Source organism: Lampris incognitus, chromosome 14, assembly GCF_029633865.1.
Source record: "Lampris incognitus isolate fLamInc1 chromosome 14, fLamInc1.hap2, whole genome shotgun sequence".
Taxonomy (NCBI): Eukaryota; Metazoa; Chordata; class Actinopteri; order Lampriformes; family Lampridae; genus Lampris; species Lampris incognitus.
Window position 1 is genome coordinate 33815099 of NC_079224.1, and position 26945 is coordinate 33842043.

General features: G+C 43.5%; 1 protein-coding gene across 1 annotated transcript; it reads right to left on the reverse strand.

Annotated features, from left to right (window-relative positions):
• Nucleotides 1-4242: 4242 nt before the first annotated feature.
• LOC130124272 (ankyrin repeat domain-containing protein 33B-like) lies at nucleotides 4243-24747 on the reverse strand. The gene is made up of 5 exons (XM_056293726.1): nucleotides 24307-24747; nucleotides 11735-11864; nucleotides 7562-7702; nucleotides 6104-6267; nucleotides 4243-4902 (listed from the first exon to the last, which is right to left on the reverse strand). The coding sequence occupies exons 1-5, from the start codon at nucleotides 24745-24747 to the stop codon at nucleotides 4243-4245; spliced, it is 1536 nt and encodes a 511-aa protein (XP_056149701.1).
• Nucleotides 24748-26945: the final 2198 nt, after the last annotated feature.

Genomic DNA, 26945 nt, shown 5'->3' on the forward strand with positions numbered 1-26945 from the left:
ACCTACTTTCAACCAATATTCAAATCATACAACCCTGCCATCCATTTTAAACTAACTACGTTACGTTCATTTGTGGAACATTAAAAGTCTTGTCAGTCATTTGTGTTTTAATTTTATTTATTTTTTTGCATTTGTGACTATTTCAGAATTCAATGTTTTATTTTTCATGCAACTGCGATTTTTTTGGTCACAATTCTGCATTTTTTTTCCTCACAAATTCAAGGTAGACTACATTAAAAGGATCCAGTAAGGTCTGCGTTAATATTCATGAGCTGACCTTTGACTGACAAGTACATGCAAGGCTTGGCAATGAGGGTGGGTGGAGTTTCATATTTTGCTTTGATATGATTGGGGGCATAAACAAGTGCATCTGATGACATCATGAGTATCAGAAAAAGGACAAGCTCTTTAAGACAGATTAATATCGTCTATGACATGGTAGTGATGCATTATAGGGTAGCTGCTTAACAACCACAGCAGTGACTTACTTCCCACCATGACACCACACCGGCACTGGAAAATACACACCAACCTATAATCAGGTCAGCATTAAGTAGTCACTTGCACTTTATGGGACTACATTTTAGATAATTTTAGCCACAGATTTCCATTGTGAATTCTGAAATACATTGTGAAGTAATTGCAATTGCAAGAAACTACTACTACTTTTGGCTGCTCCCATTAGCGGTCGCCACAGCGGATCATCCGTTTCCATTTCTTCCCGTCTTCTGCATCTTCCTCTGTCACACCAGCCACCTGCATACCCTCCCTCACCACATCTATAAACCTCCTCTTTGGCCTTCCTCTTTTGCTCTTGCCTGGCAGCTCCATATTCAGCATCCTTCTCCGAATATACCCAGCATCTCTCCTCCACACATGTCCAAACCATCTGTCTTGTCTCTCTTGCTTTGTCTCCAAACCGTTCTACCTGAGCTGTCCCTAATATACTCGTTCCTAATCCTGTCCTTCTTCGTCACTCCCAATGAAAATCTTAGCATCTTCAACTCTGCCACCTCCAGCTCCGCCTCCTGTCTTTTCATCAGTGCCACTGTCTCCAAACCATATAACATAGCTGGTCTCACAACCATCTTGTAAACCTTCCCTTTAACTTTTGCTGGTACGCCTCTGTCGCAAATCACTCCTGACACTCTTCTTTACCCTGCCTGCACTCTCCTCTTCACCTCTCTTCTGCACTCCCCGTTACTTTGGACAGTTGACCCCAAATATTTAAACTCAAACACCTTAGTCACCTCTACTCCTTGCATCCTTACCATTCCACTTTCCTCCCTGTCATTCACACATATGTATTCCGTCTTGCTCCTTCTGACTTTCAGTCCTCTTCTCTCCAGCGCATACCTCCACCTCTCCAAGCTCTCCTCAACCTGCTCCCTACTTTCACTACAGATCATAATGTCATCCACGAACATCATAGTCCACGGAGACTCCTTCCTGATCTCGTCCGCCAACCTGTCCATCACCATTGAAAACAAGAGCTCAGAGCCGATCCTTGATGTAATCCCACCTCCACCTTGAACCCATCTGTCATTCCAACTGCACACCTCACCACTGTCACACTTCCCTCATACATATCCTGCACCACTCCTACATACTTCTCTGCCACTGCCGACTTCCTCATACAATACCACACCTCCTCTCTTGGCACTCTGTCATATGCTTTCTCTAAATCCACAGACACATTTTCTTTCTTGCAACTGCAAGAATGAAAATCACAATTCAGCCCTTTTAATTTTATTCAGCGGTGGAAATTTGTTTCCATACTAAAAGGGAGGAATAACAAAATTAACAGGCACAAAATGAAAGGTGTTTAAAACAGACTCCTTTTGTTATCCTATTAAAAAAAACAGCTAATTGGTGTCAGCATTTCACTCACCCATTGACCCAAAGTTGAAAATTAGATAAGTCCTTGCCGGTTTGATGTGTCACATGGGAGTAATTATAAACAGTCCAAAGGAAGATAAGTGAAGGTACAAAAAAAATGTCAATTTTCCAAGTCTGACATCAAAATCAACTGATGGGCTCCCATCGTAAGTAGTTTTCAAGGCTATCATCCTCGGTTTAGCTGTTGATTTAATTACCTAATAAAAAGTGTGACTTTCAGGAAAGAATTGATCATGCTAGTTTCTATTAATAGTAAACTGATTGCAGTTCTGAACTGACTGAATAGGAAGTCAAATGACTTCATACGTCTGTTTATTAAAGCCTTTCTCCAGTTATATAACTGCATAACATTTCACTTTGTACTAAACCAAAATGTATGTTTGTACCCATCCAGTATCCTCAATATCCACCCATTTGGTAGATCTATAAGTTGTTGCTCGTATTTTGTCATGTCATCCATGGCTTTGCCTCTATGGCTTGCAGTGCTTTGACAAGCAAGTCTTCAAACCTGCAACAATCTGAGTTGACTCAGATCTGGTACAGAGTGAGGCAGTCTAGGGGTCAACCTTATCCAGTCCATTCCAGTCTACATATAGTCCAGTCCAGTCCAATGCAGTCTAGCCAACCCTGTTCCTGATGATCTCCTTGACAGTTCCATACAATTAAACTCTCATCGTAAAATTTGATTCAGATACGACCTCGTCGAGCAACTGCATCAACTTGTCTTGCTGAAACTGTTGGACGCAGCCGCCAGTCAACAGTGTTCTTGTTTCCAGGTCCCAATTTGTGCTTCCCAAAAGTCTTGCAAGAACACTGTAAGCGTCTGGATTTTACATAAAACATTTAAATTCAAATCCATATTGAATGTGTGAATCCCAATAACAATCAAGTATCATGGGGGAAAAAGCTCACGGCTAATTTAGGAATCTGGGTTTCAGATTACGATTTATGTGGAGGCGAGGCATCCTGATCGGCAGATTATTGTGTCCTCTTAGATGCTGTCCAGCACGCAGTTATAATAGGTCACCAGGCTAAATCACCAGTGAGGTAACAAGTATTAATGATTATCGTTAACGCCTTAGCCTTGATCCAATGCAGGCATGGACACAAGGCTGACAATCTACAAGCAACAGTTTGGATCTGGACAATTATTTTGTGACAATGCCCTTGAAATTCTTAAACAGGCTCAAGTTTACCTGGCAAAGTTTGTCAAATTATTGTCCATGAATAAAATGTTCTCTGCTGTGGGAATGGCCCTGTGGTCTTCTTTTGCACAGCCAGTGTTTCTTTTCTGAAGAGATCAACCAGACCAGCGAGCCGGGAATCTCCATCAGGTCTCTGTATCTCATGACATCTCTCTACCCGGCTGTCACCTCCTCACTTCTAACCCGATTCCTCCCCTGCGCATCATTTCTCCCCCTGACACACCACCACTTCACTTTCTCCTTTAACCCATTAAGATGCCTCTTTATTTTTGGACCCAGGTCAGAAATAACATACCCGAAGTAAAATGGCCATAGCTCTTGAACACTTCTGAATGTATGTCTCTACAGAGAGGTCCCTAGTAGTTTGTTCATTAAGTGTCAAGATGTAACCAAAGCATTACTGAAATGGAGTTGCAGAAGCTCAAAACATGGTTTAAATTCAATTCGCCTAAAACAGAAATCATTATTTGAGTCCTTTGGGCTTGTCTCTTGAGCTTGTGACTCATTGAAGCTATTGCCAATCATTTTTACCAGTTACCACCTGAATTTTGATTATATAGCACCAAAATATGAGCATTTTACATTGTTTTGATTATGGATATGTATAGGCAGATCGCCAAAATTTGGAGTCTATTAGGAGTCTACAAAATGCCCCCTTTGTGCCAAATTATATAATGGGCCTTTTGGAGTGTTCAAGACAAATCTACCTCCTCTTTTCCTCATAACCATTCCCCTTCTTCACTTAGCCCGATTCTTTCTCCATCAATCCATCTTTTTTCCTAAATATTGTATTATTTTTTGCTGGTAAAACTACACTCAACTCTTCCCATCATCTCATCAGTTTGTTTCTCTTCTCTGCTTCTGTTTTAGCCGATTCCCTCTTCCCTTTTCCTCCTCCATAACAAAGACAAAAAAATAAAATAAATCTGCCTTTCATGCTCTGACCTCAACTTCCTTTTATCTTTTATCAACTGTTTTTTTTTCTATCCTCTGGGACTTTTCTTTTCCATTCTCTGTCTCTCCTGGCCCTCTTGTCACTAATGGTGACTTACTGCCTTTGTTTTTCCTCTTCCATCTCTGTTTCTCCACCAGCCTCCTCCTCTCTGTATTCCATTCAATGTATTCTTTCCCTTTTGTCTCACCTCCTTCTTATCAACGGGAGCAGCTTCTGCCTGTCTTCCTCCTGCCTCCTCTCCTCCTTCTTCATTTTGTAATTCCACTTGGGGATCATGAGATGGTGGTTGTCACCGCTCTTCGCACAGATCTTCTCAGGTATGAAGGTGGGCACCGGGGCCTTGCAGAGCCTCACTTTGGGCACCACTATACCCGGCCGCACGCTGCTCCTCCTCATCATGTTCAACGGCAGCAGACTTGCTCGTCTCATGGCCACCGTGGACACGGCCGCCACCTCCCGGAGCAGCTGGGGCTGCAGGCTGGATCGGCGAGCCGGCTTTTTCGGGATGAGAAGGACCCGGGAGTTCTGGAAAAGTCTCTTGTAGTTGTTGAGCCTCTCTGGTCCCAGCCGCCTCAGCTCTTCCACACGCTGCCGCTTCAGGATTTCCTGCACGGCGTAGCGGCGCTTCCCGATGCACGGCGGGCTGCCAGGGCTCACCGTGCGGCAGGCTGTGGCGACGAGTGGGCTGGAGAGGCTGGTGGTGACCCGAACCATGTGGTCCAGGACACCATCATCCACGGGGTTTACCTTGCTGTTGAAGTAGAACGTGAAGGGGCAGCAGAGGCGGAGGTTGGTGAAACGTTTCCAGAAGGATTTCGGGGCATTTGCCTTTGCCACCAGCTCCTGTTAAAGCAGATGCAGAATTGCAATCAGGACAATAGATGTAATTGGGTATGTATGTGGGAGAACCACAGGAATATATGCCTGGCTGAAATGTTTAGTGGAATGAAAGCATTGTGTTTGTATGTATGTAATTACAGAAAATATGAGTGCAAATTACAACTGAAAGCAAATGATCAAACAACAAGAATCCTTTCAACTGATAAATATGTGCCTAACTACTAAAAATTGGGCACTAACTTTAAAAAAAAATCATTGCGCCCTTGTCTACTCATATTTTCTTAGGGTTGAAATAAACGTCATTACCAGCACACTATTTCACAAAGTGTAGCTCCAACAAATCTATTGGACATACATTAAGAAAATTGGGGAGACATATCACATCATTTTCCCATAGATATTTCATTATTTTTTCTCCTCAATTGTATTTGGCCAATTACCCCACTCTTCCAAGCCATCCTGGTTGCTGCTCCACCCCCTCTGCCGATCCGGGGAGGGCTGCAGACTACCACATGCCTCCTCCGATGTACATGTGGAGTCGCCAGCCGCTTCTTTTCCCCTGACAGTGAGGAGTTTCACCAGGGGGACGTAGCGCACGGGAGGATCACGCTATCCCCCCCCCCCCCCGAACAGGTGCCCCGGCCGACCAGAGGAGGCGTTAGTACAGCGACCAGGACACATACCCACATCTGGCTTCCCACCCACAGACATGGCCAATTGTGTCTGTAGGGACGCCCAGCCAAACCAGAGGCAACATGGGGATTCGAGCCGGTGATCCCCATGTCGGTAGGGAACGGAACAGACCGCTACACTGCCCGAACACCCAGATGTTTCATTCTTAAGTGCTCCACAAAATAGATTTCTTTTGTTTGAATCACTCAAAATAGAGAATATCACAGTTTTACTTCTATTTTGCATCCCTATCCATACATACTAGTGACGCAACATCTGTATTGAACTAAATGAATTGAATAATTTTTGAGATCTAAAACTGTGGCAACCATCGCTTGTACCCTACAATATCCTAAGAGAGTCACTTTTGCCTTTCCCAAATCATTCCCCTTTGGAGAGAAATGGCGCAGCACTAATTGAATACTTTCAAAGTGTGAATGCAAATAGTGTGACTTCAGAGAAGACTAGATGTATGAGGTGCTTCTAAGGATGCCTGGTCAGTTTTGTCACGCTATTGGGAAAATATATTAACCTGCAGCATGGGCCATTCAAGGCAGTAAGAGTCACAGAACTGCTCCGCGCAGGGCTGAGCCATCAGTCTGTCCATCAGGTAGGCTGTCTCGTATCGACCCGTGAAGAGAGCCCACTCCCGAGAAGTCATCTTACGGCCATAGTCCCGCGCCTCCACATCCGCGCCTGGAAATACAAGGAATAAAGGAAATATTTGGGTTTAGGGCATTATTTGTTACATTTGCATACACATTGCACATATTTTTTTTAATGTACTCTATTGATCTCCGAAGGGAAATTACAGTGTGTATTTAACCCATCCTAGCTGTGTAGCTAGAAGCAGTGGGTAGTTGCCGTGCAGCACCTGGGGACCAACTCCAGTTCGTCTTGCCATGCCTCGGTCAGGGGCACAGACAGGAGTATGAACCCTAACATGCATGTGTTTTTGATGGTGGGAGGAAACCAGAGCCCCTGGAGAAAACTCACCGCAGGCACGGGGAGAACATGCAAACTCCACACAGGAAAACCTGGGATGACCCCCAAGGTTGGACAACCCCGGGGTTTGAACCCAGGACCTTCTTGCTGTGAGGCGACAGCACTAACCACTGGGCCACCATGCTGCCTAGTTTTAGTGCTGAATTCAGTATTTTAAAGGAACTTCAACACTCTTCATTAAAGGTATATCGCTCATATATATAGTAAATTCTTTATGATACAGTACAAGCCTGTTTCATGCCATAGGCAATCATCAGTATTATGGCATGAAACAGGCTTGTACTGCCTCAAAGAATTTACTTGACTCACTGGACTATTTTACTCCTTATTTGTTGAGCAACTTTCCCTACAGTTGAGCGTTTCTTTTAACAAAGTTACACATATATACACATACAGACAGACAGACACACACACACACACACGCGCATATATATATACGTATATATACATGAAAAGCTGCCCAAATTGTGCCAAAAAGTGTCTGTGAAAATCTGTGCATCGCCATCTTTTTACAGCATATGTCCACTGGTAACATCATTGGTGGGACTTTTCAGCAGTGTTTCAGACACACAGAAGACTGCTCAGTAGTATGGCTGCCAATGAACTGTAATCCCTTCAACATACACAGAGTTAATGCTGAAATTGATGATTGTTTCCCTTTAAGTACATCTAACTCTTGCATTTGCATGGAAGGTGAAAAAGGTTTGCATATAAAATCTGTTCAGCATACTTTAACACCAGCCATGATTGAAAAATTTTTTTTTAAAAACTCAAAAATCCTCTTCCACATGGTTTCTAATACTGTCTACCAGCTTTGAACTATAGGCATGTGTTACACAATAAATTGGATATGTGAGCTCCACACTGAAAATGGTGAGGTTATCTCTGTGTGTATGCCTGTGTTTATGCATTTTGCATATGTTGAAATGCGTTAAACTGTATTTTGCGGGGAATGTGTACTTTGGTCTATTTCTTCGTGTTTTACCTGCCAACATGAGTGTCCTGACAGTGTCTGCTCGGCCTTGCATAGCAGCCTTCATCATGGCCGTGAAACCGTGACAGTTCCTCCTCTCTATGTCCAGGCGTGGAAAGTAGTTCAGCAGGTAGTTGGAGATCATAAAGTGACCTGCAGACCAGAGGAAATCATCATTGTTACACAGTCTGGATAGGAAGGCCACACTCCAAGACTACTACCAGTTGTACAGTACCATCACCAACAAAGAGACCTAGTATCACTTTGTTATAATGCTGGTTCAAAAGTCATTTCAACTTTGCCAAGCTTCTGACAAAAAGATCAATTCTGACACAACCACTGACACAATGCTCACAATCACACACAGCATGCAATGACATCATAAGGCTTGTTAAATTCAGTTTGATGATTAAAATACTAAATCAATTTGTAAGTGTGCATAAACATGCACACAAACAGATCTGTAGGCAACTTAGAAAGGCGCCATTTTTTAAAGTCACAAATTTCAGCTCAAAGGCACTTTGGCAGCGGTTTTCTAATTAGGCAAAGCAAGGCAAATGTATTTATATAGCACATTTCAGCAACAAGGCAATTCAAGGTGCTTTACATAAAACATAAAAGGCATTAAAAGCAACATAATGCAATAAAAAACAATGTTAAACCAATAAGAAGAGTAAAAGTTACAGTGCAGCATAAGATGAAAATCAAAAGCTTCAAGTTTTATTTAATAAAAGGCAGCGGCAAAGAGGAAAGTCTTCAGCCTAGATTTAAAAGAATGGAGAGTTGTAGCAGACCTGCAGCTTTCAGGGAGTTTGTTCCAGATATGCGGTGCATAAAAACTGAAAGCTGCCTCTCTATGTTTAGCTTTGACTGGGGACAGAAAGCAGACCTGTCCCAGACGATCTGAGAGGTCTGGATGGTTCATAGTGTAGCAGTTAATCAGAAATGTATTTTGGCCCAGCATCCGGGTGGCATAGCAGTCTATTCCGCTGCCTACCAACACAGGGGTCGCCAGTTTGAATCCCCGTGTTACCTCCGGCTTGGGCGGGCATCCCTACAAACACAACTGGCCATGTCTGGGGGCGGGAAGCCGGTTGTGGGTATGTGTCCTGGTCGTTGCACTAGCACCTCCTCTGGTCGGTCGGTCGGGCCACCTGTTCAGGGGGGAGGGGGAACTGGGGGGAATAGCATGATCCTCCCAAACGCTACATCCCCCTGGCAAAACTCCTCACTGTCAGGTCAAAAGAAGCGGCTGGCGACTCCATGTGTATCAGAGAAGGCATGTGGTCTGCAGCCCTCCCCGGATTGGCAGAGGGAGTGGAGCAGTGACCGGGATGGCTCGGAAGAGTGGGGTAATTGCCCGGATACAATTGGGGAGAAAAAGGGGGACATTTTTCAAAAATTTTGTTAATTTTGGCCCTAAACCATTCAGTACTTTATAAACCAAGCGCACAGTTTTAAAATCAATTCTTTGATGGACAGGGAGCCAATATAGCGACCTCAGGACTGGGAGTGATGTGATCCACTCTTTTGGTCTTAGTGAGGACTCGAGCAGCAGAGTTCTCAATCAGCCGCAGCTGTTTGAGTTTTTAGAAAGACCTACAAAGAAACCATTACAGTAGTCGAATCGACTAAAGATAAATACAAGTTTTTTCAAATCCTGCTAATACAAAATTTTTTAATTCTTGATATATTCTTCAGGTGACAGTAGGCGGACTTTGTAATTCAGGTCCGAGTCCCTGACTATACCAAGATTTCTGGCTTGGTTTGTAGTTTTTAACATTACTGATTGTAGCTGAGTGCTGACTTTGAGTCGTTTTTCCTTGGCTCCAAAGACAATTACTTCAGTTTTATTTTTGTTTAATTGAAGAAAATTCTGAGATATCCAATCATTGTTTTGTTCAATGCACTTACTCAGTGCTTGTATGGGATATAGTCCCCTGGTGATATGGTTATGTAAATCTGCATGTCATCTGCATAATTATGGTAACATTTTGTTGTTTTCCATAATCTGGACTAGTGGGAGCATATAGATGTTAAACATTAATGGCAATTAGGTGAAACATAACTGACTGACATCCTGCTACTTTTCAGCTGCTAATAAGCTTCACAAACCTCATCAACAAGGACTTCAAATCAGCAGGGCACTATTTTACTTCCAGAAACTACAATGCCATCTCATCTATGGCCATTAAAACACAGCACTCTGAATATATTTTTTTGAATAGATAAACAACACAAACAAGTCTGTGACCCTTCTGATTTGGCAACCCTGTGGTTTGTTGACTCATCTTCCTGTTCACCTATTTTCCCTTCCATGAGGCGTTGCGGAGTGCTTTGTCACACTGAGGGATCAATAGTTCCCTTAATGAAGCAGAAAATGAAGACTGGTCTGCAGCTATTCATCACAGGCCACAGAGGGCCATTCATCATCTGTACTGGATGAGGCAGCAGGGCACTGCAGTGGCTGCACTGCCATGAAATTAGTACCGATAATACATTTTAATGCTGGCAAAAACAATTGACCGTTGTCATTGTGAGTAGCAGCCCTCATAATGTGCTTTCATTTGAGCCAGCCAGGTAGTTTCCTGGCACAACTCCCCACAATAAATCCCCTTCTGCTATACACTGATCAACCAAAACATTAAAACCACTGACAGGTAAGTGGATAACATTGATTATCCCGTTACATTGGCACCTGTCAAGAGGTGGCACCCAAGGCTCACTGATGTGCACGGGGAGCGAAGGCTAGCCCGTCTGGTCCAATCTCACAGAACAGCTACTGTAGCTCAAATTGCTGAAAAAGTTAATGCTGGCTATGATAGACCAGTGTAAGAACACAGTACATCACAGCATGCTGCGTAGCTACAGACCAGTCAGAGTGTCAATGACAACCCCTACCCACCACTGAAAGCACCTACAATGGGCATGTGAGCGTCAGAACTGAACCATGGAGCAATGGAAGAAGGTGGCCTGGTCTGATGTATCACATTTTCTTTTACATCATGTGGACAGCTGGGTACGTGTGTGTCATTTACCTGGGGAAGAGATGGTACACCAGGATGAACTATGGGAAGAAGGCAAGCCAGCGGAGGCAGTGTGATGCTCTGGGCAATGTTCTGCTGGGAAACCTTGGGTCCTGGTATTCATGTGGATTTTACTTTGACAAGTCACACCTACCCAAACATTGTTGCAGACCAAGTACACCCCTTCATGACAATGGTATTTCCTGATGGTAGTGGAATCTTTCAGCAGGATAATGCACCCTGCAAAAAAATTGTTCAGGAATGGTTTGAGGAACATGACAAAGAGGTCAAGGTGTTGCCTTGGCCTCCAAATCTCAATCCGATTGAGCATCTGTGGAATATGCTGGAAAAAAGTCCGATCCATGGAGGCCCCACCTTGCAACTTGTAGGACTTAAAGGATCTGCTGTTAAAGTCTTGACGCTAGATACCAGAGGACACTTTCAGAGGTCTTGTGGAGTCCATGCCTCGACGGGTCAGAGATGTTTTGTCGGCATGAGGGGGACCTACAAATATTAGGCAGGTGGTTTTAATGTTTTGGCTGATCGGTGTATATACACAGTAGTTGAAGAGGGAGTTGTGGATTGTATTTACTGCAAGAGGAAGGAGAAATAGTGAAGAATGTAAATTAAAAAGCAGCTAACAGGGGTCTATTGGAAACAAAGACAATATTAGGGTTTCTCACTATGTAGAATGTGACATGGGACAGATATAACCTTTTCACCACAGCATAAACAGAAGTACCTATTTTTGGTTTGATATACACTCACTGAGCACTTTATTAGGAACACTATACTAATAGTGGGTAGGGCCTCCCTTTGTTCTCAAACAGCTTCAGTTCTTCATGGCATGGATTCCACAACATATTGGAAACATTCCTTTGAGATTCTGGTCCATGTTGACATAGAAACTGACTTTCAGAAACATCTCTTAAATGTATGAGCTCTTTACTTTCAGTCATTTGCAAAAAGCTATTCCTAACTGTATTTTGACATGTTTACTTTGTCCTCAACTTTGTGGCCTTTTTTCCCTTGCTGCCCAAACAGGGAAGAATGAGACACTGGAGGTTTTAACGTTTAATAAAAATATCAAGGTATTAAATCTTTGTCGAAAATTAGCTTAAACTCTTCCATCAAGAGGTGCTCTGCTGCTTGTGTTTACCTGCTTGTGCGGCGGTCATGAGCGCAGTGTTGCCCTCATTGTCTTGCCAGTTGATGTCCACATATGGGCACTGAGAGAGCGCGATGACCACGTCCACATAACCCTTGTAGCACGCCACAATCAGCCCAGACTGAAACACAAGACAAGAGGGGTGAGTGAATCTCTCTCTCTCTCTCTCTCTCTCTCTCTCTCTCTCTCTCTCTCTCTCTCTCTCTCTCTCTCTCTCTCTCTCTCTCTCTCTCTCTCTCTCTCTCTCTCTCTCTCTCTCTCTCTCTCTCTCTCTCTCTCTCTCTCTCTCTCTCTCTCTCTCTCTCTCTCTCTCTCTCTCTCTCTCTCTCTCTCTCTCTCTCTCTCTCTCTCTCTCTCTCTCTCTCTCTCTCTCTCGTGTGTGTGTGTGAGAAGTGATTTATTCTGCCTATTGCCAAATGATTTTCATTTCCGAAGTCCTTAGCAAACCAGGGCTGTTGTCAGCCTACTAAAAAGGAGTGACTCCATTTTCCCACAAAATTTAGCTTTTTATTCTGAGCTAACCCACTATGACTACCAATACATTATAGCATGCCAAAACTTGTAACTTAGAGGAAGGACCATCAAAAAGGGATATTTTAATCTTAAAACATATGGTAGTGGGCTATTGCCTATATTGTTTCTTGGGCAACTGCCACTTAGTTTCACTGAATGCAGTTGGACCTTTTGCTTTTTTTGCAGTAGATCAAATGACCCATCTGACCCCTGCCGCAAACCTCCTTTGGCTGCACCCATGTCCCTTTTTTTTCTTCCCAATTGCACTTGGCCAATCACCCCACTCTTCTGAGCCATCCTGGTTGCTGCTCCACCCACTCTGCTGATCTGGGGAGGGCTGCAGACTACCACATGCCGCCTCCGATACATGTGGAGTCGCCAGCTGCTTCTTTTCCCTTGACAGTGAGGAGTTTTGCCAGGGGCACATAGCACATGGGAGGATCACGCTATTCCTCCCAGTCCCCCCCCCACAAACAGGTGCCCCTGACCGACCAGAAGTGGCGCTAGTGCAGCGACCACGACATATACTCACATCTGGCCTCCCACCTGCAGACACAGCCAATAGTGTCTGTAGGGATGCCTGACCAAGCTGGAGGTAACACAGGGATTCGAACCGGCGATCCCCGTGTTGGTAGGCAACGGAACAGACTGCCATGCCACCCGGATGCCCCCGGCTGCACCCGTGTTATCACGGCAAATAATATGTACTAGAGGCCGTTCAAAAATGTTTGATGTTTGTGGTGTGTGCACACTTCCATTTGAATTTGTCTCACTTGCTTTTTGTAGTTATTCCCACTGCTAAATGATCGAAGTTCAGTGTGAAACAAGAGTACACACCACCTTTAATCTAGCCAATTTATGGATAGTTGGTGCTCCGAGTCCACACTGGCCATCAACGTTTCTGCCCTCAGAATGAAATTGGTTCGTCGTGTAACAGACAGAGCAGGGAAACAACAGACAAGCTAGAGTAAAATGTCACCTTAGATTGAAGATCATTTGATTGCGTAACAATAATCGGCATTGTCTCCAGTGATATACATCAAAATGCTGTTTTACAAACACCCAGTTAGCATTGTTATAAAATGTTAAGTCAACAAACCTTAAAAATGGAAATAAATTTTAACAGGTAGCATTGGCTTTTAAGGCATTGTAGTAAACTGCACTCTTTTTTGTTATACTCTTACTGGCAACAGCTACAGCAAGCAACAACACCCAACAAAATGCACCATCGCCTTTGTTCAAGCAGGGCAGAAGCCCCAGCCCCAGCCCAAGCCAGACTGCTCACAACAGCAAGGGACTGGCAGTTCCTGGTCGACCTAGGGAGACAACTGAGGTTCCCGGACACCATCACAGCTACCACACTCAGGCCAGACATGGTCCTGATGTCCGTGACAACCAAGCAAGTGGTTCTGCTAGAGCTAACTGCCCCTTGGGGAGATCGGATGGAGGCGGCGCAAGAAGAGAGCCAGGTATGCAGATCTGGTAGCGTTGTAGGAATGGGTGGAAGGCCCGCTGTGAGCCAGAAGAAGTGGGCTGCAGGGGCTTTGCAGACCAGTTTCTACATCAGGTCCTAAAATTCTTGGGGATTTGTGGGTTGCAAAGAAGAGCAATTAGGAACATCTTGGAAGCCATTGAAAAGGCTTCCCATTGGCTCTGGGTAAAGAGGGGTTATGCGTGGTGTAATGCGCTACCTGGACACAAGTCGGTTGGGTCACTTGGGTGAGGGTGTCTGATGTTAACCCCCAAAACACCTGATGACCCGGGTTCATTACTGATGATGTGTCCAGGTTGCACCACATGGTGTATAAAAGAACTAACAAATTTTGGGAATCTGTGGCTGATAAGAGTGCTTAGCCTGTTCACTGCTAGATATATAAGACTGAGTTTTATTTATAAGCACTAGAATAAATGACCCAAATCTAGTGCTTGGCAATATGGAAAATATCACAATGGTCATAGGGAATTTTACATCATATCAATATCATCATCTGTTTAAAAATGTGAAAATAACACATCTACAAATCCAACTGAGGTTCATCACACTGAATGGTTTGGTAATGTGAAATATATCAAACCAAAACAAATTTTCATATAATACTCCTTCAAATATTTCCCCCCTGATTTTGTGAGAAAATTTAGACAATAGACTCTCAGTATCATTTAGACAGCAAATTTGTATATTGATATGACAATATTCAAATTTCATCCCAGCACCATTTAAGGATGATAAACTAATATTGAATATTGCCTGTCCCTAGACTATGAACAACAAAAACTCCATCTGTATTCATACTTGCTGTTTTTTTCCCCTCTATCTTTCCATTTGAAACCATTAGAATATGTGAAAGGCAATGGAAAGAAGAACTGGAGTTGGTCCCTAGGCACTGCAGCTACCCACTGCTCCTATACAATAGGATGGGTTAAATGCCAAAGACAAATTGTAACCAAACAACTGTACAATGACAAAAATAAAGTGGCTTTCTTCTTAAGTTTGAGTGAGTGTTTCAGAGAAACTTCAACAATTTTACAATATCCTGGCAACCGATCATAGTAAGCACATCCCTTCACTGAGCACTATCTTGGTTTTTCTATGACATGATGCCTACAGCTTAATCCACAAGTTTAGCAAATCTGGCCTTTTAGATTTTACCACTGAATCCTTGTTCTGGCATTTCAGTACTGACCTAATAGCCTTGTGCTTATACTGGCAAAACACTACTAAGCAGCCACTGCCCCTTACTGCTACCATTCTGCCTCAATCTAGTGCGTTTCCATCATAGATAGGGATTTTTAAATGCCAAGCATCTCACGAACCTGAGTTCTAACTCTCACATTTAGATGTACCATCCTTCACTGTCCTAACCAAGGGAATAACAGCCATGATGAGTAGGTGTTTCCTATTCGAATGAGACTCGGCATTCCACCTGCCTCGCGATAATGCAAGTCTTTCAGATTTGTTTTGTTTTTTTGGGTTTTTTTTTTGGTATTTTACCTTTATTAGACAGTGCAGTGACGAGATGGACAGGAAATGAGGTCGGCAGGAGTATGACATGCAACAAAGGTCGCCAGCTGGGTTCGAAACAGTGACGTTGCGACCATGTAGAAAACACTAACCATTTGGCTATGGAGGCGCCCCATATAAGTCTTTTACGGTTCTTCACCAAGCTGAGCTATAGCTCTTATGGACTTAAGCGACCTTTCATGGAGATAAGAACCACCGACACCCTTTGGGCCACGAGACCAAGACATTAAACAAGATGACCTACAGACAAATAATGCAGTCAGGTCACAGTAGAACGATAGAACCAACCAACTGCTGTATAAATAGATAGCTGGGCTAACATAAAGGTAGTGGCAATCACACCAAAAATGTGATTATCTTTCTAGTTTTAAACGTTTTGTAGTAATTCAACAGTGTAAAGAGTTAAACTACAGGGTAAATGATACTTCTTCCGGCTGTTCCAGTTAGGGGTCACCCACAGCGGATCAGCCATTTCCATCTCTTCCTGTCTTCTGCATCTTCCTGTGTCACACCAGCCACCTGCATGTCCTCTCTCACCATATCCATAAACCTCCTCTTTGGCCTTCCTCTTTTGCTCTTGCCTGGCAGCTCCCTACTTGGCATCCTTCTCCCGATATACCCAACATCTCTCCTCCACACGTCCAAGCCATCTCAATCTTGCCTCCAAACTGTCCAACCTGAGCTGTCCCTCTAATATACTTGTTCCTAATCACATTATACTGAATATCCCAAGATATGTCACACGCAAAAGGACAGAAAAAAAAAACAGGTAGTATGAAGGGTAGTAGAACAGCCTGTTAGATAAAACACGCGACTTCAAGGACACACTTTCTTAATGGAGGGGAACAACCAAAAAAGGGAGTGTATTAATCTGGGATAATTAGAGTATCACAAAACAGTGTTTCAAAATACGACTACAACTGCCCTTCTAGTATTCATTAATATGTTGCTAACATATATACATATATTATTCGGTTTTGTCTCAGTGTAACTCATGTATTCATTTAATGCCACATTGAGTGGTTATTATAAATCTGATGCTGCCTGTCTACTCCATCCACTTCGTATCAATTACATGTCTATCTGTCCTGAGAGAGGGCTTCTTCCAAGGGTACAAGGATAGGGGGGGACTTACATTCGTAACTACGTATTCTCTTTTCATCTGTTGGAGAATGTGATTGTACAGCCCCCTGGGACTGAATTGTGGCTGGTGAAAGGCTTTTCAAATGAAATGCAACTTGATTCAAATTAACACAATATAACCTCAAATTAGAGATACAGATAATAAAGATTTAATTTTCCCCATTTGGATCTCAGTTTGACGGCCTTTCAGTTGGTAATTTAGTATCCGATTTCCAGATCAAATCATACAGTTCTGCTCTGAACACAACTCTCTGGATGTGACATAATCGCACCTTTGCGTGTGTTAAGAGATGGTCAGCTTACGAGGGACCGAACTAAAAAACTCAAAATTGCTTAAAAAAATGTTTTAATTTTTTTTTTGCTGCAGTCTAAAACAAGACTGTTACAATTGATCAGTCTGCAGGGAAGAAAAAAACAAAAGTAAGAAAAAACAAAAATAAAAAGACAAAAGAATGAAAAGAGAAATAAAGAAAGAAAAAGGGACATTCCTACAACGAGGCGTAAAAGAGGCTGTTGTATCAGAGGTCCTGGAGGAGAATATATGCAAGCAAGCAAAATTTTATTTAGATAGCACTTTCAAAACATATATCAGGTCCGTGTGGGACTTAATTACATAACAGCTTCTAATTCAACTTAAAATACTCTGAAATTAACCGGAGGGAGAAACAATTTGAAATCTATGGGTGCATTCATGATTAAATATAGAAAATTGCTGTAATTCAAAATCAGATGTCATGCAATTCTTCCCGTTGTAAAAAGCCATGAAAGATCAGGTAATGGGCACCTGTGTATATCTAGTCTGACTTAATTTGGTGCTGCCAAAAACTGACTTCGGTTGTTTTCGTCTGGGGACTAATGGCCCTGGTATCATTTGGATGAAATAGTGAAAGTTGTAATAGGCATTCAAGCTCTCAAAATCTACACTTGAAAATCATCACTACTGCATTACCAATTCAAGAAGTTCCCTGTCTGTTCCTTCTAACTATGCACTCATATCCTATAATGTACACCTGGTGTAGTGTGATGTGGTGAGCTTGATGTCCTGGTAAGCCTTTTAAAAGGTGAGACCTGACTCCAAGCTGACACCATTTGTTTCTGGGAACCCCACGTTCCCCATCTGTCACTACAGGCTTAACCAACCGCCCCAACACTCCAGGAGGATTTGCTCTGCAGGATGATTTCCTTCTGACCTCTCCGTATTTAGGAGCTGATCTAGGCTCCCCTTGCCTGCCCACAAATTCTGGTCAGTAAAAGTGATGTTTGTGCCTCACTGTGCTATTCTACCCGTATGGACATGGACTATAGTAAAACCATAGAAAACAGAAAATAACTGTGGTATTGGGGGGTTTTTTTCTCTTCACATTATATAAACATTAAAGCTGTTCACTACAGCATAATACTATGGGAAAACTTTCTACACTGTGGAAATATTATAGTATTTAGTATAAACTTTATAATTTAGCATATATAGTATACACCCCCAGGGGAGCCCGAGAGGGGGGGAGAATGAACACCCCAATAGAATGGACCTAACGATGACGACCTTGGCAAATGGACCATCAACGATGGCAACTTGAAGATGCATTTGCGGCAAGGTCTGCAAGAATGATCACCACCTTAAAATCCTTCAGAGTTCAGCAGAATCAAATCAAGTGGCCTCCAGCAAGCCAGCACAGAAAGTGGCACCAATTTGACGAGGACGCAGCCAAAACCATCATGTCAACAGCAAAGGGAGATGCAGACAGACAACTTCTGATGATGACAGCCATCAGTCAGTTTTGCAGCAGAGGTTTGGTGTTGAAAAGGGCAAGACCACCAGACCCATGAACCGAAGGGCAGACAAGATCCACCAACTGCAGCAAGAGCTTCGGACTCTGGCAAGGCAGTTCAAGGTAGCAACCAAGAAGGAGAAACCACCACTGGCTGAGCTCCATTACATCATTAGGAAGAAGCTCATGACCCTGCGCAGAGCAAAATGGCACAGGAGACAGAGGAGAGAGAGAGCCAAGAAGTGTACTGTGTTTATAGCGGATCCATTCGGGTTTACAAGGCAGATGTTAGGGCAGAAACGCAGCGGTCGTCTTGTCCGCTCTAAAGAAGAGGTAGACCACTTCCTGCACAACACTCTGACTGACCCTGATAGAGAACAAGTGCTAGGGCCCCACAGAACCCTTTTGGACATACCAGCGCCCACAGTGGAGTTCAACACCAGAGAGCCCACCTGGAAGGAAGTCAATCAATCAATCAAGTTGCATTTTTTATAGCACTTTTCTAGCTGCAACAGCCACTCAAAGCGCTTTACAATTAATTCACACACACACACACACACACACACACACACACAATTGTTGCCCAAGAGGTGGTTACTGCAGCCAGAGCCAACTCTGCTCCGGGACCCAGTGGAGTACCCTATAAGGTGCACAAGCACTGCCCAGAGCTCCTCAGTATCCTCTGGAAGATTCTGCGGGTGATTTGGTCCAGGGGAACTGTAGCGGACCAGTGGAGGCAGACAGAGGGAGTCTGGATACCAAAGGAAGAGAACTCAAACAAGCTGGAGCAGTTCAGATCCATCTCGCTCCTTAGTATGGAGGAGAAGATCTTCTTCAGTGCCCTATCCAGAAGGATGACAGACTTACACCATAAGAATGCCTACACTGATACTTCAGTACAAAAAGACGGCATTCCTGGAGTTCCGAGGTGCCTAGAACACACCAGAGTCGTCACCCGGCTGATCAGGGAGGCGCACAAAGGGAAGGGTGACCTAGTTGTGCTTTGGCTTGACTTTGCCAACACATACGGCTCAACACCCCACAAGCTGATCGAGACTACTCTGGACCGACACCATGTACCCAGTAAGATCAAGGACCTCATCCTGAACTACTACGGGAACTTCAGGCTCAGTCACTTCTGGGAACACAACATCTGACTGGCACCGGCTTGAGAAGGGGATCATAACTGGGTGTATCATCTCAGTGACACTCTTCACCCTTGCCATGAATATGGTGGTCAAGGCAGCTGAAACAGTCCAGAAGCCCTCTGTCCAAGTCAGGCATTTGGCAGCCACCCATCAGAGCCTTTATGGACAACCTCACTGTTATAACAGCGGTGCCTGGTGGTAGGTGGAGCCTCCAGGGCCTGGAGAAGCTCATCTCCTGGGCAAGGATGCGTGTTAAACCAGCCAAATCCAGAGCCATGGTGTTGGAAGAGGGGAAAAGTGGTGGACTGGTTTCGCTTCTTTCTGGGTGGCATTGCAATCCCATCCATTACCGAGAAACCAGTCAAAAGCCTAGGCAAGGTCTTTGACTGTAGCCTTAGAGATACAGCAGCAATCCAAGCAACCATCAAGGAGCAGCTCAGATTCTCAGACCACATTACAACAACTTCATTGAGGCCAGACATAAAGCTACCATCAGCCTCTTCAAATCAGGTGCTCCTTACAGAGCTGACGGTTCCCTGGGAGGACTGGATGGAGGAGGCAAATGAGTGGAAGCAGTCCAAGTACCAGGAGCTGGTGGACTAGTGCCGGAGAAGAGGTTGGAAATGCGTTGCAAGTCCATTGAAGTGGGGTGTAGAGGCTTTGCTGGCCGCTCACTGTGCAAGCTCTGCACTTGGCATCACTGGGGCTGCTAAAACGAAAGCCATCAAGTCTTCCATGGAAGCTGCAGAGGCCCTCCAGATGGCTTTGGATCAGAAGGAGTGATCTGTGGACCAATGCTGCTGGGACACAAGCCAGGGCCTGATCAACCATGGCTGGGTTGCCTGAGAGAGGGTGTATGATGTTGAAAGACCCAAAACACCTGAGGACCTCAGGAAACATCACTGATGTTGTGTCCCAGTGCATTCTAGGATGTATCTTTGAATCTAGTAATGTGATGACAAAAAAGTTTGCGAAGTAACACTAAAGTAATTCTTTTATGGTTTTACACATATTTACATAAATCCTGGTTGGTGAAAATGAGGTTCGTGCTTCACTGCCATTCTGACAATACAAACATGGACTATGGTAAAACCATATGAGATGGAAAATTACTGTGTAGTATTTCCTATGGCTTTTTTTTTGTCACATTACTATATAAACACTACGCATACTGTTATGTCATCTTAAATATAGTGGCCAGAAGAATCAGTATTCATGTCTTATACTGTCAGGGTAATGTTCTGGGAGGGTGGTAGTCTCTTTGGCGCTTTCTGTTTGTACAGAATATATCACAATATTAGACAATTTTGTCGAACAATTTTGGTGGAACATGGGCCTCGGCAGAGCCATACATAGACTTCCATTGAGGTCTTGACGTCTAGTGTACAGTAGTAGGAGATTAAAACATTGCTGAGTACTGTAAAACTGCTCAAGAAAGACCAAGGAAAATAAACAGCATAAACTAGAGGAGTGCTCTCAGAATGCAGATTTCTGCCAGGCGTACATATCTTCCTTTCTCTGGTGTCCGAACTTGGCAACAAACTACCCCATTTTTCACTGACCAGGAGAAGGGAAATACACGCACACATGGACAGTAAAAACTGTTTTTCCTGCTATTATAAGAGTTTTGCGCAGGGCCCAAGTTGATTGAATGGGAAATATGGAAAGCAAGTGGTTTTGCTAGAGCTAACTGTCCCCTGGGAAGATCAGATGGAGGAGGCACGAGAAAGGAAGAGAGCCAAGTATGCAGATCTGGTAGTGTCAAAGGAATGGGTGGAAGGCCCACTGTGAGCCAGAAGAAGTGGGCTGCAGGGGCTTTGCAGGTCAGTCTCTACACCGGGTCCCGGGACTCTTGGGGATTTGTGGGTTGCAAAGAAGAGCCATTAGGAACATCTTGGACGCCACAGAAAAGGCTTCCCATTGGCTCTAGGTGAAGAGGGGTGACACGTGGCGTAATGTGCTACCTGGACACAAGTCGTCTGGGCAAGGGCATCGGACGTTAAGACTCAAAACATCTGATGACCCCAGGTTCATTACTGATGATGTGTCCAGGTTGCACAACATGGTGTCTCAAAGAACTAAGGTTGTGCTTGACTTTCATTCATAAAACAACAGTAAGAAAACATAGCTCAGCCATGGGAAATGTTTTATTGTAGCTACTGAGACGATTTCCAGCTGTGACTGTGATTAATCCTACTTTTGTGGCAGACACTAGGGGCTATGCCTCTCACCCAGCAGGACTGTGAGCTGGGGGCGTGGTTTACGTTCCCGGCCAGACGTTTCGGCCACGTGCATGTGGAACTGGTGGGCCCTCTACCTTCTTCACAGGGTTTTACACACCTGCTCACAATGGTAGATCGGACCACCAGGTGGCCAGAGGCTGTCCCTCTGTCCCTCGCCCCTCCAACCCCCATACGATGGCCCATTTCGGGTTCTTGAGACAGGTCCTAAGGGTTTTGTGCTGGATATGGGTGGGCGTAGGGAGCGTGTCACGCTTGATAGGCTTAAACCGGCGCACAAGGTGGCAGGCGAAGTTGTGTTTCCGGCCCAGGTTCTCCGTCGGGGTCGTCCTCCTTCCAGGACCCCAGCAGTGTCTTCACGGGTTCAGCGTTCTGCTTCTCAGCTGACTTTGGACAGTGTTTCACCTACTGTTTCGGCTGAGGGACGGCGCAGCCGTTATGGCAGGCTGCTTAAGCCTCCAGTGAGACGCTAATTTTCTTTCCAGGAGTCCCTTCTGGGTGTTCGGGGGGGGGGCTGTGTGGCAGACACTAGGGGCTATGCCTCTCACCCAGCAGGACTGTGAGCTGGGGACGTGGTTTACGTTCCCGGGCTTGCTATTGCAGGGTTGTCCCTGCTGTAGTTTGGTTTTGGAGCGGAGGAATAAACATCAAACTCGCCTTCGTCTCCTGTGTTTTTCCTCATCCTGCCACACTTTTGAAATTGTATTTTTACACTGGTGTTTTAACATTGGAGACTATGGCACTTCCAGGTAGCGGCAAAGCGAATTATTTATTATTTTTGGCTCACCCAGTGTTCCTCTAGTTCTCCTGTGCCAAGATCAGCAATGAGTGATTTGTTAGCTTGCAAAATATGACTGACTTCTCATTTATTTTGAAGAGTCATACCAAAATACCTAATGGTTTGATTTTGACACTGTCGCTGCCTGATCTGATTCAACTGTCGATGAGTCACACATGTGCACAGTTAACTCATTTGAGGTGCCAAACTGGACAAAAGCCGAGCAATAGTTGCAGGGGAAATGGGGATACATGCACAAGAATGGACGAGTTACTGTGCGAGACAGCATTTAGTGCATGAGAGACTAGATCATACTGCGTGAGAGAAAGTGAGTACTGCGCGAGAGAGGTTTACTTTAAGAAGGGTGAACACAACAAAAACCATTGTAGGTTTGATCTGCAAACTCCATCCAGAAAGCCCAGACCTTCCTGGGGGCAACAGTGCTGCTCGTTGATATTGTTTTACTCTGATGGTAGTAGACCTACTTGCAGTAATTCACACTGCATCTTGGTTTACTCAGAGCATATTTTGCTAGTTAAAATCTCAAAGCATGTTTCTTGCGGAAATAATCAGGTCACATCTGAAAAATCAAAACGGTCTCTACTAGAAACTCACCTCCGCCAGGTATGCTAATAAACCTAATAAGATTATCTGCATGGATTTCTTTTTTCCAAAGCACTGCATTCACAATGTTTCAAGTAATATCTGAACTATATGGAAAATTTCGAGATGTTACTTAACAGCAAACATGACAGTGGTAGTTATTAGGCTGGGGGATACTGAGAAAATCAAATATCACAATATTTTTGATGGGGCACCTCGATATCGATAACGTGTCTATTTCCCTGATGATAAATATTGTATCAATATATTGCCCAGCTCCACCCTGTACCTGTCCTAACAAACACCAGGATTTTCAAAACACTCCCCAATGCCAGAGTTAGCAGCCCCATAGTGAGCACAAGTACAATAGATACACTTACAATTACTCCATTTGTAAGCCTTTTGAAGTTATTAAGAGTTATTTGGTTATGCTTTATTATGAGCAACTGTAAATGTTGATTCATAAATGAGAAGCAGGGCACTCATGAGCTATAACACTTGTTAACATTAGCAGATAGCTTGAAAATATTGATAACCATCTTATTAATATAGATTTAATTGTATCAAGTGCCATTTTCTTTTCTTTTTTTATCTCAACTTCTTTCTAAAAGCCCCTACCAGACTGCGTAGACCAAAAGATTTGTCCTGACCTTAACCATTTACGACTTTATGCCTAAACTTAACCTCAGGTTCAGAAATGGCATGTATAAATTCTATTCTAATTTTAAATTTTCTTAGTAATTTGTTTTTCTTATGCTGATTTCATAAAAACTATCAAAAAATGATGTTACTTATTCTCAATCCATATGCTAATGTTAACAAGGGTGTTTTAACAGCTTTTCCCTATTGCTCAGTTATTAATTACTGTTAACAGCTACTAATTCATTGCAGTCTGTTGAGACTGACCAAGTCAATGAGTGATGAAACGTTTCTCCCACTAAATGTGTCCAGAGGAACTTTCTGTGATACTAATTATATGGTCAACCACCAAGTCAGCAATTTTCACGGTTTTTTTTTTCTTTATTCCATCATCACGGTCCAAAAGCTTTGAAAAATCTGAGCGCTTACTGATGGATGCAAACAAATGCAGGAAATCAGAACTGTTCAGAAAACTTATGACAGACAACTTTTTCCGAGTTGGTGTGTAAACTTAATGAACAAAACATGAGTCAGGGAAAAAAAAATTTCTTTCTTGGTGTGAAAAGGCCTTCATCAGTTTTCTGGATATGTAGACTCATCCAAACAGGCCTTGGGATAAGTCAAGCGAAGTGCAAACCTTCCTGTCATGGTCTCTTTGTGAAATGAAAAACATAAAAATGAATAAAAATACTAAAACTAGATACCCACTCTTTTGTTCTTATCCGTCTCCTTGACTTCCTCCTCTGTCACTCCTTGTCTGATCATGATCTTGACGATGATGGCGTTGTTGTTGCAGCAGGCCTTTAAGAAGGATATAGGCTCGGGGCTCTCCGGACTGGGCGAGCGGTACAGGTGGGAAGCAAAAGAATGATCTGGCGGGTAGAACGAGTCATCTGAAACAATGCTCTGCGCGTCCGAGGGATCCGACAGTGAGTTAAAGTCCAACTCTTCGAACTCCTGGTAGACGTCGTCCTCATCCTCCCAATAGTTTCGCATGTAATCAGTTTCCCCACCTTCGCTCTCACCATCGTCCTCGTCTCTTTCCACCATGGTAATGGACATAAGAGACATGTCCACAGCTCCTGCTCTGCCAGCCACTCCATTCTTTTGAACCTTTAACCCTTCTGGGTCTTCTGTTATCACCACCATTTAACTCCCTTGAAACCCCCCCCCCCACTCCCACCTTCGTCAGGTTGAATCTTTGTGGGAGTGCCAGGCCCTCCGGAGTTTAGGTCCAATGGCCTTTCACTACGCTCACCTCACACAGCGAGCTGTCAATCCCTGCCATGCGTTACACTTTGTGTTAATATCGCTATAGTTTTTCCCTAGAAAATGGTGACCTTTTGACAGTGAAAACTAGAAATCCGGACAAGGGTCACCGAAGGTTGCAGGCAGTTTCTGTGATCATGGTGCTTGTCGTCCTTCAATCCAATTGTCCTTCAACGATGAGCTGATCTCAGGTAGTTGTGAAATGTCAAAGGCCCATTTCCCATGAGACGACAATGTCCAGATGTTATTTCTTGCCCTATGCATCATCTCATATGTGTATACGGTGGACTTGTCAATTGACCAGAAGAAATACATGAAAGTTGAATGATAAAGTTTGCATTAAATGACTCACGCAGTTATTCCTCGTTCAACATATGTCCCTCCGTAAACATATTCCTCGTAATAGTATTGGCACAACTAATGTCCAGTTCAATGATAGGTTTCAGCACACAACAATTAAATCTCCTGTCACACTGCTTTGTCATGGCGTCAACAACAATCCAAGGCAGCTTCTTCAGAAAAAACGGAGGCTGAGATTAGAAAATAAACTTTAGCCTTTAAAAAAAAACTTCAAAAAAATGCACTCAAGTTTGATTCTCATACAGTTGCTGGTGGAAACGTTCCATAGACAATCCTGCAAAGAAGCTGCTGTGACTTTCAACAGGAACAACACAGTTTCCACCGATGATGGCCGGCAATGTAGAAGACGAGCGTTCTCTTAACCTGACACTTTGTAATCTCTTTAGTTTCTCTCCCTCTCTCTCCAATCCCAGTCTGTCTCTTCCTGCCTCTACTGAAGACGTGTGACCAGGAAAGTTTGACACTGTGTTCTGATGATACACATTAGACTATTAAAAAAAAAAAGGATGGTACATTCTGGGAGAAACTACACCTCAACTTTAAAAGATTGTCTTTTCCCTACACAAAAAAATGCTGAACTCAATTTGAACCGTTTCACTTTTACATTCATAAGTGTGGAACTCGTTCATTTCAAAAGAACACTTACCAAAGCCATAAGATACATATGGAGATTATATATCCATGTTTTGACACAGTTATCTATTTCCCTTGTCCTGATGGGCTTTATCCTTACTAGTGAACTACTGACCTCAGCACAACCTGGCCATGCCTGCTTTAATTTTGACTGCCTTATGTTGCCTGTTTGAACGGGATTTTCCAACACATGACTAAAAATGCCTCCGAGGTCAGGATGGTCAGTGTGTTTTCTCTAGTTGAAGGAATAGGATAACACTGGGTGAAGAAAATCAATGCCAATTTCTGTCTCGGTTTATTGTCAATATGAACAGAATGTTTTAATTTCTCAGTTTCTCAACATTCAATCATAATTTTGTTACTGAGCACAAATATTTAATTTTACTTAAAATACTACTGTTCATATGCATGCTTTTTTTTGGGTAACTATTTGAGTCAATCTTTCCTTCAGCACAGAAGACTTACCTAGTACCAAATTAAAGCAGACAACTTAAGACTTGCACACACAAAAAAAGTGTGCCTCAAAAGTGATGTTAGTAGTCAGACTTGTCAGAACACTGGATCTGCCATCTATGCGAGTGCAGTGACCAGATTGCTTATTAGATGACATAATAAAGTACATATGATCATGGCATCTGACCAGTAGTTATCATGCATTACAGACCGAGTTCAAACAACCTTCAACATAATATTATGACACTGAAATGTATGTGTGTGTGTGTGTGTGTGTGTGTTTATTATCCTCCTTGGATGGGATGTTGCTATTCAAGAATAGCAAAAACAAAGTTTTACTTAAATCTATTTAGATTGTTTCTGGAGTTTGCCTAAAAAAATGAGCAAATACAAAAAGAAAACTGATTTGCAACCCTTCTTGACGTGGAAGTAATGATCTTACAATACCTATAGGAGGTGCCACCAGGTGCCAGTGTAAATGGAGCGACAGAGGAGAATAGAATCAGATTTAGCCAGGCAGTGGAAATCCTGTTTCATTTGCATATGTCCCTAATCTGTCCCTTGCTTCCCATACTGTTATGGCTTGTTAAGGTTAATTGGATCTGGCAGAGATAACCCCAGGTCCTGCTGTC